The following is a 20,059-nucleotide window of genomic DNA, read 5'->3' as shown; positions in this document are numbered from 1 at the left end:
AGTGTCCATCAACAGAAGAATAGATAAAGAAAATGTATATATACAATGGAATATTACTCAGCCATGAAAAAAGAATGAAATTCCTCCATTTGCAGCAATGTAGATGGACCTAGAGAATATTATGCTTTGTGAAATAAGTCAGACAGAGAAAGACAAATACTGTGTGATATCACTTATATGTGGAATCTAAAGAATAAAACAAATGAATGTATATAGCAAAACAGAAACAGACTCATGGATATAGAAAACAAACTAGTGGGGAGAGGAAAGGGAGGAGGGGCAGGATAGGGGTATCAGATTACAAACTACTATGTATAAAATAGATAAGCGATAAGGATACTTTGTACAGCACAGGGAATTATAACCATTATTTTGTAATAACTTTAAATGGTATATAATCTATAAAAATACTGAATCACTATGCTGTACACCTGAAACTAATATAATATTGTAGAGCAACTATACCTTAGGTTAAAACAAATGAGCAGGGAAATAAAGTTGTAGCTAGAAAGGGATGTGAGCACAAAGGAAAGTTTCTAAAAAAAGGTAGGTAAAAAGAAAACACTGATAAGGCAGAAGAAAGAGGGGACAGTTGTATGAGATGTGTCCATGGGTATCTAAGAGGGATATAATGTAGGAGTGTACAGTGTAGCATTAGACATCGCATGGGTCCCTAGTCATAAGAAGGAAGACAAAGGATGTGGTGTAGGACAAAGTAATTTGAGGGATCTGGTGGTGGGAGCTTGTGGCAGTTTTCTTTAGACAGCTTCTTGTTTTATTAATGAAATAGGAAGCAAGTTCCTAAGCTGAGAATAAAGTTGGGGCACAGGTATTGGAGGTTTGGGTGGAAAGGAGAAGATGTGACACAGACATCTAGGAGGGTTAATGGATTAATGAAATACAGTGGAAACCATAGTAAATGCCCATATGAGATTAGTGATAAAACCTCAAGTTAGACCAGTCTATTTTTTTTTTTCAGTTGCATTCAGCAGTGGGGTGCCAGTTCAGGACAGATGAAGAACTGGATTTAACCATGGCTATGGTTTTCTAGAAAAGTACAAGAGAGGGGAGAGGGAGCAAGATTGTTAAGGGTGTATACAAGGGAATGACTGCAGTGATGGACCATGGAATCTAAGCTGGGAAAGGAAAGAACAGAATCTTTAAAATAAGAGATGGATGAAGAACAACGTAAAGAATTGTTAGATTTGGGATGATAGGGGGTGGACTTGAAAAATAGGGCGTGGCTGAAATTGAGGTAATGGAGGGAGTGTAGTTCTAGGTGATAAGATTACTTAATGTACAGCTCACAGCCTGTTGTCAGACTGTCTTGTGGGTGTTGCTTTCACTTACAGTACTGACATCTGTCTCCAGTGTGTTCAGGCTGGCAGTCGCAGTAAGGCTGGTTCCCAGCAGTAACACTGCAGGTCCCTCCATTTTGACAAAAATCCTCACAGACTGTCTTACCACAGTTTGGTCCAGTGAACCCTAGTGCACAGCTGCAGGTGGGTCTCCCTATTGGGAAAAAAAGGTAATGAAAAGGCAATTAGTTGACAAAATTGTTTACTTATATGGAATCTTCACTAGGTAAGAATCAAGAAGTCAGTATTTGGGGCAAAGTCTGTCCACTACTTAATCTGTGACTTTACACAGTAACATGACCTCTCTGTGTCTCAGCTTCCCCATGTTCCAACGAAGCCTGGGTTAGAAGATTGCTCAGGTTCACTTCAGGTAAAATAATCAGAGCTCATTTTATGAACAGTTATACATGCATACATAAATTTTATGCTTTAAAGTGCTTGTGTTATTCTTTGTATTTCTGTTTTCATGTCCATTTTGCTTTTCAATTATTTCTGTTCTATTCATGTGGTAATACCGATTGTGTTGGCCATTAGAATATAAAATAGAGACAATCATATTTCCCAGTGTTCAATCATCAGGTACCAATCACTGCTGTATCTACATAAAACATAAGCTTAGGCTTATTATAAATAAATATTTTAATAAGTTTAAAGTGGACATGTCATATGTAATAAGATTTATGAATATTAGTTATTTTATTTGATATAAATACACATACTGAATTTAGTATATAAACACTTACTGAATCCTATTTTATTTCATTTTATATTTTTATTCATGGTGAAGGACTGTCACTTGTAGTCTAAAGATGATTTAAGAAATCTAATGTTAATAGCACACAATAGCAAATCTGACAGATCATCTATGGATATTTTATTTGTTCTGTGGGAACTAACATCACAATGAAAGGTGAACAATCCTTTAAGGTGTTTTGAATGTAACACAGTTAACTGTTATATCAAGAATGAGTCTCTCTAACTGCCTGGACTGTCAAGAACTGAGTGGAAAATGGAGTCTAGAATTATCTCTGCAGGAGAAGTGAAGGAAAACAAAGCAAAATGAATGGCTATCATTTGTAATGGGGGCAGAATAAAGTTTAGAGGTTGTACAAATATAAACTAATAACATGAAAGGGAATAACAAAGAAATTCAGTTATTGATCTCAGTTAACTAGGACTCAGAAAATGTCATTTAGTTGTCTAGTATCAGAGAATATCCAACCATCTCCTCTCTCACCATTGTAGACATGCAACATAATTAGAATGGTCAGAAAAATGCATTAAGTGTAAGGCTTAAAACTTGAAGTGTAAAAGTGATAAAAGTTTTTTTTCTGTTGCCATAGATTCTACATTCTACTTTGAAGGACAATTCTATACATATATATTTTTTGAAAAGCATTCTTAAGTGAATAAAACGTCTCCAAATAAAATCCACCTGCATTTCCATGAAAATGAATAAATTGAGCTCCACAATTTATTTATTTAGTTTACTTTGAAAGGTCTCCACACACTTACAAATGCTAGAAGCTATTGCTTCTCAAGGAAGAAAGTTATATACATTTTTACAGTGGGTTCTATTGCTTTAAAACTTATTTATACGTGTTTTTAGTTTGCTGGCAGATAAATGCCTATTAATAGGTTAAGAAACAAGGTAAAATTTATACACATTAAAAGCTGTAATGTGTATAAAATAACCTCATATTTTTTTATTGCCAGTAAACAGCTTTAGAACTTTTAGCCAAGTATTTTTCTTATAAAAGTAGTGTTTTCTAGCTGTTGCTTACATACAGACAAATAGACACAAACGAGAATAATGGTAGAAGATGAAGAGGATAGATAATTGTTAGAACATAGTCACTAAGGAAAATAAAAGCCCTGAATAAAAGAAGTAATTCATCTACATCATTGAGAACCAGTGAACAACTTCCAGAGAAATAGAACATACAATCAGGAACACAAATTAACATGAGCTAAATGTGAAACAAACAGTACAGAAAGTATAAGGGGAAATCAAAATGCATTAGAACAATCAGAAAAAGTGCCATACAATGTACAACTTATACATTGTAGGTTTAAGTTTTTCTACCTTAATTTCTAGGTGTTTTTCTTTTTGTTTAAGAAAGTAGGAGTAAAAAAAGTAAAAAGAAGTTTGAAAGAAATAAACCCAACCTGCTAAGGCACCTGAAAATTCCTCTGTTCCAGTCGCTCAGAGAGAGGATACCATGCTTTCATCTCACCTACAGCTGTTTTGAAACTAGGGCAGAGTGACCAGGTTGTCCCCTAGCTAGAATATGCCTCTCATCATTTAGATTCCAGCTGAATTATTTTCAAAAAGCCCTCTTTCTCTTCCTTTGAAGAGATTTATTTTTGATAAGTATAAATCTTCATATTCAGGAGAATATTATGTAACTTGAAACAGTGTGGTGATACAGCAGATCTTTTGTTTGCTGATGGGAAATGAACCATCAGCTGCAGAATTTTAAAACGTGTTCCAGCTAATATTTTCAAGAATCGCTCTGGGTGCACCCTAACAAGTTGCACTGGATTCATTTTATAAAGATTTTTTAGGTAGCTGAATTTGATTTTGACATTTGAAAAGGAAACAGCACTGTTACAATGACTAAGGTATGGATTTATAGCAGTGATGCATCCAGGGAGCTGGGGAGTTGACAGCCTGTAAAGGTAGCCCAATCAGAAAGAGCATCAATTGACCTGAGGAAGAAGGGGAAGGAGGGGTTTGCTGGCTCTAATCAGTCTAGTTCCTATAGCATTCTTAGCTAAGACTTTAACAGTGTAGGTTGTCAGACTGCCTGGATTCATAGACTATGTGTGCCAATTACTGGTGTGGGACCATGCGCAAATATCAGCTCTCTGTTTATTTCCTCATGTGTAAAAATGGGGATAATAATAGTACCTACTTCATGGGGTTGTTGTGTAGAATCACATAGAATAAATGAGAAACATTTCTAACTGTGCCAGGCACATAGAAAGCAATCAGTTACATTTTAGCTCTGAATATTATTGTTATTCCTACTGAGATTCACCACTTACAGGTATGACTTACTCTGTGACCCTGTCTACAAAGGCACTATAACATTCTAGAAAAATCATTCTGAAAATTTTCTTAAATTACACACTTTATCTCCATTATTTATTTAAGATACCGTTAAATTTGAATTTGTTTATGTGGCAGTGCTGGGATAGAACAGGTATTCCTCACAAACTTCATCTCAAACTCCAACATTTTTAAACTTTGAAGAATGGGTCCTTCTGTCTTCTTTATCTTCTAAATATGCTTAATCCTACACATTAAAAGAAAGAACACACACACAACACAAACAAAAACAAACCTGATATTTGCCACATCTATCTACTTGTATAACTTCAAATTTTGGTACATTCTCGAGCTTTTTTCAAAAGAAAGCTACACTTACTGCTTCCAATTCTACCAATATGTGACAAAGTAAAATCCTCGATCATAAAATCACATTCCAATCCTTCACTGGGTTTGTAGTTTTTATTTTTTAATATACAAAATAATGGGTCAATCTGTTGCTTCTCTTTGTTCCCTCTGAAGACAGGCCAGATCTCTCAACATGTAAGTACTGCTCCTACAAATCAACTCTGATTCCCTCTTGGTAAGAAAGGATTAGGAATGGAGAAGGTAATGTTGGTGTTGTCTTTACTGTATATCTGTGTACTCTTGCATAGCTTACCTCTAATCTCTTAATCCCTAAATCTAGATTTCTCCTCAATCATCATCCTCCTCAAATTTTCTCCATAATTTTACATTTATTAATATCTACATTTGAAAATTTTATCTCCACTTGGCTTCTAAGACACTAGCATTGTTGATTTCCCTATCTTTTTCTCTGACTGCTCTTTTATAATTGCCTTTATGTTCTCTTTCTATCTCTTTCTGGTGATATTATCCAGTTTCATGGCTTCAGTAATGATCTCCCTATATGAATGTCTCGGTCTTGATTTTTTGACTCTGGGCTCATTCTCCTTCCTAAGTTTCAGACCTTCATTTTCACTCCCTGTTTTACGTCCCTGTGTGGGTATCTCTGCCTGTTCAACAGGTTCATCTACTCCTCCCATGACTCCCTAAGAGAGAAAATTCCTCTCATAAACATTGTTCTCAGTAGCACACATGATTTCACTAGACTGAAGGCTCTCCCAGTGCCATATTAAGTTCCACACTACACGTTAACAAAGTGCCTTGCTAGATGTATGCATATAACAAATGGAGGTTAATGTAGTTATATATTACTTCTGTTTATAGATAAATGGAAGCTTATCTCATATAAACTGTTGCAGCAAATTTTCATACAACATAAATTAATAATAAACTCTTGAAATTTAACTAGGTAACCAGTAATAGCTGATGTCAAACATGGTAAATACATAACTACAATCACTAACCATCTATAGTCAATGATAAATATTAGTAATATCCATTAGCACAACTGAAGATTATAATGTTCTTAAGAAAAAATGGAAATGCCTTGGAATCTCATAGAGTTCTCTAAACTTCATTGTTCTTGCATGGCCCTTATATACCAAAAATCACCGTCTCTGTAAAAATGGTTGATTCTAAAATATTTCATAAGAATATTTAATAGTAATTAAATAAATTTGGTACAAAGTTAAATTACTTGGTTTTTTTTTTTTTTTTCAAATCAGGAAGACCTGAGAAAGAAACCTGGTTAGATATTTATTAACTGTGTGGCTTTGGAAAACTTAGACATCCTCACTGGATCTCCTTCTGGATCTCATTCTGCAAAATGGTGATAGCAGTGCCTGCCATGTGCTGGTAAAACACTTGTCACAATGCCTGCCACATAGCAAGTACTCAGTAATTGTAGGTTTATTAGTAATACTAGCATTGGCATTATTATTACTCTTTGTATTGCTATTAAACAAATCCTCAATTTTGGTTGTTATTTAAACTTCACTGAGTACATTTGCCTTTGTTAAGAAACTCCATATGGAATCCTGATGCATATTTTTTCCATTTTCATTCTTTTGAACAAAACATGCCTATAGGTAATCTATATACATCAGTTCAAAACAGTATATTTTAATATACATAACAACAATGAAATCTTTTCTATTATATAAGTAATTATATGGATAGCATAAAGATTTATCACTAGTCCCTGTTAAATGAGCATTGAATTTATGTGACGTGGTTACAATTTACATCTAGATAAATGAATCTTTAACTATATGCTATCTTTAGTTATATACTCACAGAAATTTTCTGATACGGGCAGACAATACTGATGATTTTCAGTGATAACAGACAATGTCTTAGAGAACTTATTTTGACATAATCTATGTTCTCAGATGTTAGTTTTCTTAATCACGCTAGCTTACATCTAAAAAATGCCACAGAGTGTTTCAAATTAAATAAAATAATATAATTAAGGAAGTTACTAGAATCCTTGGCATTTGAATTGAGAATCCAATTATAGTAGTCACTATAATATGACAATAATTATGTTTATAAAATTTTCAAAATGTTATAATTATTGAATTACTGCATACTTGCTAATAATTTTAGAGCAAAATTTGCTGGGTAGCTTTTAGTCAAGTAATATATCAATCAATATGTTTCTCAAAAGCGTATATTTTCATTTGAATATTATTAAGGTGTATGTTGGCATTTTTCAATAACTTTATTTAAAACCGTAAGTGTATCTTTAAAAGCTAGATTTATTTAATAAAGTTTTTAAGCTGATTATAAAAATGCTACTCATCAGTTTGATTTAATTGATATTGTATGATTTTAGTAAGCAAAATAACCTCTCTGCTCAATATTGGACAAATAAATTATAACTCCTTTTTCTATCTAAACACAACACCTGAAGATGTATGGTTTACTCAGCATTTTGTAGTAATTTTTAAGGGAAAAGAATCTGAAAAAGAATATATATATAACTGAATTAATTTGTTGTACACCTGAAACTAACATAACATTGTAAATTATACTTCAATAAAAAATAAACTTAAAAAAATAAATTTAAGAAAAATTGTGGTTGATCGTGATGAAAGAATGCTAGTAAAAGTAATTACATGTGAATTTCTTAGGAGACCATGACTATACTTATTATTTCTGAGTGGTAGGTATCTGCTAGTGAACATTATTGATTGGTTCTCTTTTTAAGCAATTTATTTGAATTCATACTCATTTTTCTATGTGAGCCATGCTGCTTACCTTGTTTAACTTGGTCTTGTGCTTGTAAATTTTTGTCCCTGGTTATAACATTTTATACCTAACTAGTTTTCTATGCATTCAGTCATTGTTTAGTTCAAATAGTCTGACACACACATTGAGTCTAAGTAATAAAAGCATTTAATTGACATTTAAACTGCCGGGCATGTTTATACACATTTACATTTAATGCTCTTCTCTGAAAATGCTATCTAAAAGTTACATACATCTTTAGTAAAAACGTCTTTACTATTTGGACAAAAGCTACATTCTTGTTCCTTCCTACAGAATAAAATAATAAGCCAAGAGACAAATCATCATAGCATCATTCAGTTACTTACTGGATTACAATCTGAAAGCCTGTCTCCTGACCTCTAAACCCCAAGACTACTCTCCTTGGTGAAATCTGTCTTCACTTCTGACTTATATTCAAGTAATAAAAGTTTTGAATGCTTTAAAAAATTGCTAGTCTTTTTGATAAAGAGATTTGACATTCTACTTTTCCACTTAATATAATGTTTCCCTGGACTGAAAGTGAGTGCCCGTTTATACATAATTTTAGCAAGTTGACTATAGCTGTTGGATAGTCTTAAGTATTACAAAGATTACAGAGAACTATTGAGCAAAGCCTGACAAAGAAAATAAAGAACCGTGGGCTTTATCCAGCTCCCCCCAGGTACTATTTAATATATTCTGACATGTTTCAAATTATAGGTCACAATCTATTTATACTTATGGAACGTTCATTTTTAGCCAACATTGTGGAAATGAGACTGAAACATTTTTGTCTTTTCTGTGAATACAAGTAAGCCAACTCAAGCCTTCTGACATTAGCCTAGAGAGCTATAAGACTAAATAGTTCAGTACGGCTCTCACCATATGGTCCAAACGAACCAGTAACTATGACTCATGAAGCCAGCAGCACGGTTAGAGAGAATCTTACTTTCATTGTTATGAAGATTCAAGGGCCAAGAACAGTGCCTGGCACTTAGTAAGCAGTCCAATATATATTAATTATCATGATCCTGACAATGATAAAAAATAGTGCTATTTTAATTTCTGATTCTAACAATAAAGCATGGTTGAACATTTAGAAAATACACAAGTATAATGAAGGACCTATTACATATGCAATGTTTTCATATTGGGCTCATAATATACAAGCAGGTTTTCTCTTGTGCTTTTTAACGTTAAAATAAAATGTGAATATTTTTCTCTATTATTATATAGTTTAAAATTATAGTTTTGTTTATTGTGTAACATTCATCTTTTAGATATGCTATAGTTTATATATTAACTACTTGAATTTAGGTTTTTATCTCCAATTCTATATTATGAACAATACTACATTGAACATTTTCACATCTAAATATTTTACTTTTTATTATTATGTAAGCTTTGGAATATATTTCTAAAAGTGACATTATTTAGTTAAAGGACATTGGAACTTTTTTGTTTGTTTTGTTTAATTTTTGAATCTTATTTAATTAATTTTTTTATACAGCAGGTTCTTATTAGTTATCCATTTCATACATATTAGTGTATTCATGTCAATCCCAATCTCCCAATTCATCCCACTACCCCACCCCCCGCCACTTTCCCCGCTTTGGAGTCCATACGTTTGTTCTCTACATGTGTGTCTATTTCTGCCCTGCAACTCTTGCTGAGTAATTCAGAATTGCTTGCTGCAAGGCTTGTACTATGAACATTTTTAAGGATGTTGATTTAAGGATTAAGGATTTAAGGATGCTGGTTTCACCACCTGCATCTGACTGGGCTCCTCCTCCCTCTTTTCCCACTTTTCTCTGCTTTTATATATGTTTGTGTTCATATACGTTCATGTTCTGCCACTTGCTCCTTATGTTTTTTTGTTTTTTTTCCATTGATTTGTCAAAGCTACATAGTCCTATGTTGCTTATTTTTTAAACTATATGAACTATTTTATGTTTTCAGTTTATATTTTCAATTTATTCTCTTGGATTATTAAAAAGCAAATAGGACCAAATATCCAGCTTTTACCACTTTCTAAATATAATCAATATCTATGTTAAGGGAGCTAAGACATCAAGCTTAATTTAAATTAAAAACAGCCCTCATTTAAATATAAAGTGAAAGAAAAACTAAGAGGGACTGTTTAAATGTATGTTCACCCTTTATCAAGATATTAACTAGGTGACTGTGTACTTTACAGCCCAGATACATATGTGACTTGAGAGACATCAGTATATATGTTTCATCATCTGTTTCATTGTTTCAAAGGTGCCCCAAATTTCCTAGCTTAACCTGCCTTTGAGCAAACATTTTTAGGGCAGTCATATTTGATCACAATTGATGGCAGTCACATATGCTACCATCATATTTGGGGCAGTGGCCTGGATAGAAAGATCTTGAATAAATGAGAGAAAATTATCTCCATCTACTTGGCTATTTATTATACGGGCCCTTTCTATTGCAGTGAGAAGATTTTGATTTTTTTCTTTCCTCAAGGGAGCCCTCTTTCCTCCGGCTTCATTTCTGGGAATAAAATCTTTCACTGCCAAAATACACAGATGTGGTGACAAAGGGCAACACAAAGAGAGCTTCTGCTGTCTTCTTGTTGAGTTCATTTAAATACTTCAATACAAATGAATTGCCTACTATAAAAAACTGCACCATCATCTCTTCACGTAGCCAGTTTTACATATATTCAAACTTCCCAAATTAGAAATGCCTTCCTTTATGCATAATTCCAAACTTTGAGTGGGAGTATTTGAGAATATTTTCCCAAATTTACAAAACTTCTTGCTCCATTCCTCTAAATCAGTTGTGTAGAAAACCCTGATTCATTTTGATAGAAACATCAAAAGTCTAAATAACAGACCTATAAGAGTAGGGAAAATACCACACAGAATGAACATATCTTAGAGAATAAATATTCATAAAAGTGAAGATTAATTGTACATATAATTACATAAATATCCATTATATCTGTGATGAAAAATAATTCCATAAATTATACTCTACTTTCTATATAAAATGACTGAATAATTCAATGCTTTATTCTATTTTCCATTGCTTTGCCAATGCAAACTTTATCTTAAATGTAGCCTCCTAGGAGCAGGTCACAGAAATTAACTACATGGATCCTTGTTGATATAATCAATGTCAAGCAATTTCATTTTGTAGTACCTTCTTATATGGATACAGCTCATATATCTAGTTTTTAGTTTTCTTTATTACAAAAACCTTAAGGAATGAGGAAAAATTCATTCCTACATGTAAAATTTTAATTACGCCTCTCAGATGTGTGCCTTTAATTAACTGGTGACATTTCCTTTGTTCAATTATTATAGTCCTATACAACTGTCACAAACTTATGAAGTTTAATTAAGGCTGCCCCAAACCCTAGTTATATAGTGTCCACATAGGAGTTTGCCAAAGGCTTAACTGTAAGTAAACCGACAATGAATAAATCTATGAGTTGCCCACTGGGATTTGTTTCACAAATTAACATTTGTGTGGAGATAATGAGGTTCTACAGTCTCTAATACCAAACAATGTTTTATAAAACCACATTTTTAAAAGTGAAAAATGCGTTGTAAATGACTTAATTAGCTATTATATTATTATTAATTATTAGATGCTATAAGACAATAAACTACATGGCTATATCTCAAGTTGAATTCATATGAGAACTCATTTATATTACTAATTTGAAATATAATTTTTTCTGAACATATTATCTATGTAAATCAAGATCTAATACTCTGGGTGCATAGATAAACTTGATATATTATGGATTTTAAGAATGCAGCAAGGTCTGGACAAATGATTTGAATGAAACATCAAAAGTTGTGCTGTATTTATATATATTTCAGGATCCATTAACAGGATAGCAAATTCAATGTTCCACAGAGATTTGTCCCTGTGCATTGATTGCAGGTTGAATAGGTAGCCATAGTTTGGAGTGCCAAACTCTTTATCTAGCTGGCTTAAATATTTCCAAAGGTAAATATAAGAAAATCATCTGGTCACAACCCAAAGATTTTTTTTATCTTAATGAGAAAATTAAGTTAACAATTAAATAATAAAACTCTAAACAACTCATTTGCATAAGAGAAGCTTCTTCCCTAAAGCTAAGTGGTATGTGTGTTGCTAAAATATAATTACAGGTCACACCCTTTTACCATACATTCAATGGATTCTTATTTGCATAGTCAATGAAGGTCTCAGTACTACAGCTTTTCCTACAGCAATAGAATATACTTTATGGACTAGCTCCCCCTCAGGCAGAATGAATACATGTAGTAAGACTCTTAGTGCCTCTTTTAGTTCAATCAACCTGCTGAATATTTTTTCAGAATTCTATTGAGCAGTTACAATTATCTTAATTATCAATCATAAGTCCAAAATATTTATAGGTATAAAACTATCAAAGAAGTAGTATTGTTTTTACTCTTAGAATGCAAATCAGAAAACAGCTTGCTTCTCCTGAACTCCATTGAAAACGCTGCTTCATGTGGCTCTTTGTTAGCATTATGCTAAATACTTCAAAGAATAGCTTAAGCAATAGAAGCAGTGAGAAATCCCAGTAAGAAAGAAATTAACCACATAGGGGATGTGAAGATCATATGGATTGCTTTTCTATCTGACTACCTAAATCTGCAGTTATCGTAGGAGAATTAAATGTACATAGATTTTACTCTAATAGTTGCATAATCTTCTTTGCACTAATACTGGAATTTGCAAATTATATTTCTATTATGTATTATGGTTAATTTTTTTCCAGTGGGAACATATTTTAAATTTAATAGAAGTCAGTAGGAAAATATGTTTTAATATTCACTTATGCGCTGTAGAAAACACTTTTTGCGAGCATAGATATAGCATAAATTAGTAAGAATCTCAAGTATATCCTAATATGTAGTAAACTGATGTTTTCAAAGCAATATGTTTTGAATATACTACATTGCAATGACAACAGAGTAGTTATGATTTTAGATGGAAATTATGATGCTATAAGATGTACTGATATAGTATGTATATATTTAAAATAAATCTAATTTTTAATAACATGAGTTTTAGCATTAGGCAAACTTCAATTAAAAAAAAAAACAGATTTTGGAGTCAAATAGATAAGGCTTGTAAAACTGATTTTGCCTCATCATTTTAAGCCAGAGTCAGAATATCTATAAGCACTGAGCCCTGTCAATGGTACGCACTTAACACAAGATAATCATCATTATTATTGTTAATTTTTGTGACTTGGACTTCGATTGATATACTCAATTTAGAAAAAATGCCACTGATTACGTTGAATTATTAGATTTAACTTTTGTTAATGTATTTGTTAAGACAACAGGAATTATATTCATAGCATTAAGTATTTTCTGTAGATTTTTCACATATAAGGAAAATTACAGATGATTTGAATATACAATGCCACTCAATTATTTACCTAGAGCTGATGGCATGCAAGTTCCTCCATTTTGACAGTAGTTGTTACAGTGGTTGATTTCACATCTCTCTCCTGAATAACTAGGCCAACAGTGACACCTCAAATCACCTTTCTCATTTAAAATGCATCTTCCTCCATTTTCACAAGTCAGTTTGCATGAATCATCTGGTTATAAGAAGAAATGTACAAATTAGCATGCCATTCAGTAGGTGGTAGAATAAGAAAAATTCAAATAAAGAAAAATTAAATACTAAGATTCACTTTTTTCCATAAAATTCCAAAAATAAATACCCCTAATATAAACGTAGAAGAAACAAAATACTATATGAAAATAGAGAAATAGATTTCAACCATTGTTGAACACAAGTATTGAATTAACTTTTATTCTTTTTTAGGCTTAAAGCATTGTTTACCATTTCTTATATTTGTTAAAACATTAAACAATAAAACCAACTGAAACTTTCTAAAAATAAAATATTTTCCAACCAATATGGGTTTTTTCATGATATGGGCAAACATGGCCTAGTTTTTAGAAGTGTTTGATATTAAACCAAACCGAAATATGTAAGATAAATATATATACAGTCCCCTACATACGAACTTTCAAGTTGCAAACTTTCAAAGATGCCAACGTGTGTTTGCATGTTCTATCACATAAGTTAGTTCACGTGTCTGGTGTACTTTGTCACGTGCCTGTATCCTCTACAAGTGGTTGTGCTTTTGTGTACTTTACTGTACAGTATTGTATAGAGTACAGTATCTTTATTTCAAGCCCAGGATGTCCAGAAGCAAGCATAAAAGCAGCGGTGATGTAGCTGGTACTGAATGTCAGGCATGAGTGATAGAGCAGCTTGCCCTCCATCTCCTATTGCTGAAGATCCTTCAGCTCTACCCTCCCCCACCTCCTCTCCCTACTCCAGTCAGTAACTCTTCTTGCCTGTTCACTCGCTGCCGGCTCCTGTATGCCAGCTGTTATACTGTACTATTATACTTTTCAAGGTACTGTACTGTAAGATTAAAAATGTTTTCTCTATTTTTTGTGTTTGTTTTTTATGTATTATTTGTGTGAAAATTATTATAAACCTATTTCAGTATGGTACTATATAGCTGATTGTGTTAGTTGGGTACCTAGGCTAACTTTGTTTTACTTACAAACAAATTGGACTTACGAACATGCTCTCTGAATGGAACTCATTCGTATGTAGGGAGTATATATATAGTATGTATAGTGCATATATATAGTATAGTGAGCATATACAAAAACATATAATTTTTAGTATAGGGAAACATTTAAATGGAAAGATACTCTTTGATGTACATCCTTATCAGCTATATATTAACACACAAAACTAAAAATTACTTAGATTTGATACAAGATGGTGATAAAACAGTGTCAGAAACATTTTTTTCCATATATAAAATAATTAGGCAAAATCTGCCTATATAATACATTTTGGCTGAGAGAAAGAAAGGATGGTCATTCCTTGGGGTCACAAAATCATTTTTAAAAATATGATGAGTCTGATTTATGATAAAGATTGGTTTGGAATCATTTTCCACATTATTTTTCTGTATGTGTAGACATGGCCTTGCTCCATTAGAACTACTGCTCTACATAGAACAGGACATAATGTCCAATGGAATAAAGACAACTGACGATATTTTAAGAGCATTCTATTCAAAAAATACCTTTTTCTACAGTCACGCTTACTTTATACAAAATAAGATAAAATCAAAACAGCCTATATTGTTCACTCAAGATGCATTGGCACAGACATAACAGAAGCTTGAATAATTATCACTGCAATAATCACAAAAACATCTTAAAGAGCCTCAGTGACTTCAAATGACAACATAATTCAAGTATCATAACCACTGTCATAAACAGAGACCATCTATCAGCAGTGTCAGACAAATTTCGAGATTTTTGGCATTGCAAAGCAGTTTCCAATACTTTGTCATGTAGGGAGGCTTCAGGTTGGCATTACTAAAGTCTGCATTTGTAATATGAAGGGCGCTCTCATGAGGCGCTATATACACAGAGTATAAAGAAAATGACACTTGATGTAGTGAGACCTGTTTTTAAGTCCTAGCTCTGCCCCTTACTAGGCATACAAATTAACCTATCTGAGCCTTAGTTATTTCTACTTTAAGATAGCCTTAAGGACAAATGTGCAACTTAGCTCATAGGTTTGTTGTGAATATTAAATTAAATAAGAAACTGGAAAGTAAAAGTTAAAATTATAAAACTTTGTAAATTTTAAGTATATAAGTATATACCATACACATACACACAAATGAGAATTTGAGTTCTAGCCATACTAGAATAGTATGAGGATGAAGACCTGCGATCTGGGTCTACAAGGTGTATTGTTAAATTTCAACAGGAAATTGAGGAACTTACTAGGTAAATTACCCAGTAACATTCTTATTCAGCATTAGGTATTGAGTGCCCATAAGGCGCACTGAGAATATAGTTCACGTGGAGTGGCATCTATGAATACCAGAAGGTGAGCGTTGTTGAAACTGAATGAAAGTTACTGTGACTGGACCTGGATTACAGAGTGTGAAGGCAGGAACTGAAAGAGAGAAGTGAATTTAAAGAGATAAGCAGAGTGTCATAGGAGATCCTTGGATGTTGGACTTTCCCCCATAGCAATGTTAGGTCTTTGAAAAGTCTAAAAAGTCCAAGAATGACTGTACTGGTAGGGGTTAAACTGAAAGCAGGGGGACTATTAGGATTCTGTTTAAATTGTCCAGGCTAGATAAGATGATGGCCTAAAATAGAGTAATGTGGGATAGATAATGTAGACATATTCTGAAGGTAACTAGAAGACAAAAATCACATCAGAGGGAAAGGAAAAAACAAGGATAATTCTTCAGCTTCTAACACGAGGCCAATAGGACCTGAAGTGTTGTTTTATCTTTGAACATATTAAATTGGAGATACCTATATAAATGCAAGTGGGAATCTCTAGCAAAGAGTTGAATATAGAGGTCACGTTCTCAAGAAAGATCTCTAGTGAAACATGCTTGCTCAATTTAAAATTTACCAAAACATTTCTAACTCATTCAGCATGAAATATCCTAACTGGAGTTGTGAATGTGAACAATGAAGATAAATACTTAAGGTATTATGATCACATTTAGGATTGTTACGGGAGGGCTCATTTTCACCTGTGGATGTTCTGTGTAAAAATACATAGGTATTCAAAATCTCTACATGTTAGGACAGGTGCATTTCTATAATGTGCCTCATTAGGCACCAGAAATTTAAAAAATATAACACTGCCTGATGAAAGAGTTACATTCTTTCAAAACCTAACTGTAATAATTCTATAATGAAAAAGGAAGCTGCTTTCGTCAATAACAAAATCACCCCCAGAAGCCAAGCTCCAGCAATTATAATCAACTATAGGGAAGAGCAGGTGAATAGTTCTCCAAGAATGCGTAACATTTGAATTCAAATTTCTTACATGAAGATTAAAAATACTCAGGGTGCTCATCATTTAACAATAGCAGCTAGAGAAAGGCAAGTAATTACAAAGAGCTGAAAAAGTTGGCTGTATCAAATGCTAATGTCAGGAAAAAATTAATTGGCTTTTATCTTCACCAATCAATAATTCTAAAATCACTTAATTATATTCCTAACCGAAGTGGTTCAAGCCATCCATTACCAAGGCTCATATATAGAGGCCAGTGTGAATACTTTTTAACACTCAGATTATTTAAAATATAAGATTTTGTTTTAAATCATAAAATAAACATTGAGGAGGTTTCTGTAACCCTGCCTTTCAAGTAGGATTGAAATAGTAAAACTAAAATTTATAAAAAAGTTTTAGATCTTTGTATATTTAGACAAAATGCTTCCTCATTTAAAACATAAAACTATACAATTTGGTAATAGCTTCATTTTCTTGCTTACTTCACGACAGATTTATTTTAGAGTGCTGTGTGTCTACTTTTTGCAAGGCATTGTGCTAGGCACTTTCTGTATGTTATTTCTAGTATTTCCAATGACTCTGGACATGGGTACTTTGGGTGACTTGGAGACACTGGAGTGTATTATGTGATGATTAAGAGTGTGGAATGCCTAGGTCCACCTTAGGGTACCACCATTATTAAGTATTGTTAGACAGTCAATTGAGCCTCTCCATACTTCAATTTTTTATGTGTAAAAATAGGGGCAATGACAGTAAAATATCATTGGAGTTTTGTGAGGATTAAGTGAAATTATATATATATATATATAACAGACTTAAAATATGCTTTGCTCATAAGCCTTCAAGGTATTTATTATTATTACTAGCAGTAGTAGTAGTATTTATTGTTAATCTAATTTTACACAGAAAGAACTGAGACTGAGGGAGTACAGGGCCAAACATATTAGTTAAATGATAGATCTTGGCTTAATCCAAAGCACCACCTCAGCTCTACTCCAGACCATGTTCTTCCTGTATATTTGTTGATTTTGTATTATTGAATAAATTATTTGCATTAAGCAAAGAGGAAAAAGGGAGGTTATGTAGAAGAGACAGTCTTATTTACTCATAAAAGGAAAACAAGAAAAGCTGTCTGCAACTTGACCATAAGAAAAAAAAAACACACTTATAATATCTGAACCAGTGTAAAAGTCACACTGGTAGCACAAGCTGTGTACGTCTGTGCAGAATACTCATCTCTTTCCCAGGGGTCTCTTCCACCCAAACAATAGTGTAAGTAGACATGGCACATAGCAGGCATCTGTGAGAGCACTGCTTATGGGTATATGTGGAACTAGTGAAAATGAGGCACATCTTCCACAAGGAAGGAGTTGTTGACATTTTTAAGAATCTGTTTCTGAGATGTTAAGTATAGAGTCTGTGACTGTGTCAGAGCAGTGAGTGAAAAATGTACCTGATAATGTTTGAAAATGTTCATTTAATTCTCTTATTCTACCATCACAATTGAGATCATGGCAACTCTAGTTGGGAGAATTGGTAGAGGAAGGGTGCATCCTAGTACCAGTGACAGCATCCCTTTTCAATGACTGGCACTAAAATACCCATCCAAAATACCAGTCATGATTCATATTTAGCTCTCCGTTAAGAATGTTCCAACTGCCACCCACAACAGCACTTTGCACATCCTACACACTAACTGGAATAAATGACTCATTATTTTCTTTACAGTCCATGCTTTCATGACTTTTCAGACAGTTTCCTCTGTCTCAGTGTCCTCCTCCTTCATTCCTATTTAATCTAAATATAATCTATCTTTGCAGATCTTGTTCTAATGTCATGTTCTATAGGAACTAATCAATTCTCTAACTGGATAATCATCTAATTCCTCATAATAGCATAAAGTCTGTCTCTTTTGTGGCTTATATCACTATTCACATAAGTATTTATTGGTGTTTGTGTCATTCATCATTTCATCTTTTCAACCTCTTCAGCTTTGCATATCAAATGATTAAAAATACATATTAAATGAAAGAGCTGTGACAGTTTTAGACACTGAGTGCCTTAGGAAAGGCAAAAGTCTTCAGCTGGCATAACTCCCAGCAGAGAACAATGAGACAATGATATGGGGGTATAGATGCTGACTGAGGGCAAAGACACTGTGTTCACATGAGGAGTTCATTTAAAGAGAGAAATACAACCGGTAGGAAGCCCTGCTATGAAGAGATCCTAAGTGTGTATCTCATTGGAAAAATGTTTGCTGTGACCCTCAAGTGATTTTTGGAGCACTGCATTTTTGTCTGTGACATAAAATTAATGTGTTGATTTTCTTTTCTCTTAGTAGCATTTTTTTCCCATTATGGCTAATGTCTTGAATATGAGGAAACTTATTGAAAGTCTGCCTGGATATCCAAGAGACATCTCTTTCCCTTTCCCATCACACTATTTTCAGTTTTGATTTTTTTCATTTGATTTTTTCTGTTTTGCTATTTAACACATACTAGCATCTGAAATAATATTTCAAGTTTTTAAATGTTTGTTCCAACCTCTAGCTTCTAAAATATAAACTTCTTGAATGAAGAAATATTTTCAGTTTTGTTTCTAACTTAGTCCTTTTTTCTAAATTAGTGTTATGCTTTGCTCAGAAGCCCTCAAAATATTTATTATTATTATTATTAGTAGTAGTATTTACTGTTAATCAGATTTTACATAGAGGAAACTAAGATTTATTTTCTAAGTCTATCATCAGTTTCTAAATTAGTGTTGGCACACAAAACATATATAAAGTTGCTAAATGAATAAATGGATTTGGGAGTTGGGTTTAAACTAATAGCAGAATGGCACCCTCAGAAATATCATTATCTTTATTGATACAGGAGCTATATAAACAGGTCTCTTGATTCTGTGTGTGATTTCAAAGTTCTTAATCTAGTCTTCGATGCACAGTAAGTGCTCAATGCAGCTTTGTGAACAAATGTAGAAAGAACTGACGGGAAGTCATCATCAAAGAAAAGAATAGTTTACACAGGCATTCAAGAACCAGTGATATCATGGAAATATCAGTGATGACTGAGTAGCTAATACTGCTCAGTTTCAGTAGTTGTGAACATTTACTGTACACAGTAATTCATTACTTACAGAATAATGAAGTTTACCTACCTAACAGGCTGTCATCATTGCAGGTGCCATTAATCAAATATTTTCCTTCTGGGCACACACAGGTGGCCCCAGAAGGATTCAGCAAACAGAGGAATTCACATGCTAGATCCGAGCATGGATTGGGTACTGATCAAAACAAAACAAAAGAAAAAAGAAACACATAATTATAAATACAATAGGTTTCAAAAACATAAAATTCAATAAGGTGAAATGATGAATTAGCAATGTTGAAAAGAAATAACATCAAATTTTTACTGGGAGTATCTTATTTCAATATTCCAATTCTCCTTTATAGATGAAAAGAAATTACTACCCAACATTCAAGATTAATAGAAACTTTACCCTACTTTACATTTCCCATGAGGGAGAAGAAATTATTCAAGCATATACTTTGTCACTTTTCCTTTGGCAAATTTAGGTAGTTTCAAAACTGGTTTAACAGACA

The 20,059-nt window shown here is 33.0% G+C and overlaps 1 protein-coding gene across 1 annotated transcript in view; it reads right to left on the bottom strand.

Moving 5' to 3' along the window:
- Nucleotides 1-20,059, bottom strand: part of LRP1B (LDL receptor related protein 1B) — a 1,461,391-nt gene that overhangs the window by 72,031 nt on the left and 1,369,301 nt on the right. The window contains 3 exon segments of the mRNA XM_032636635.1: nt 1,351-1,512; nt 13,016-13,180; nt 19,615-19,740. Coding sequence (XP_032492526.1) covers nt 1,351-1,512; nt 13,016-13,180; nt 19,615-19,740 — 453 coding nt within the window.

This window comes from Phocoena sinus, chromosome 7, assembly GCF_008692025.1.
Source record: "Phocoena sinus isolate mPhoSin1 chromosome 7, mPhoSin1.pri, whole genome shotgun sequence".
Classification (NCBI taxonomy): Eukaryota; Metazoa; Chordata; class Mammalia; order Artiodactyla; family Phocoenidae; genus Phocoena; species Phocoena sinus.
The sequence above is the reverse complement of the archived record's forward strand: the minus strand, read 5'-3'. Positions and strand labels throughout refer to the sequence as shown.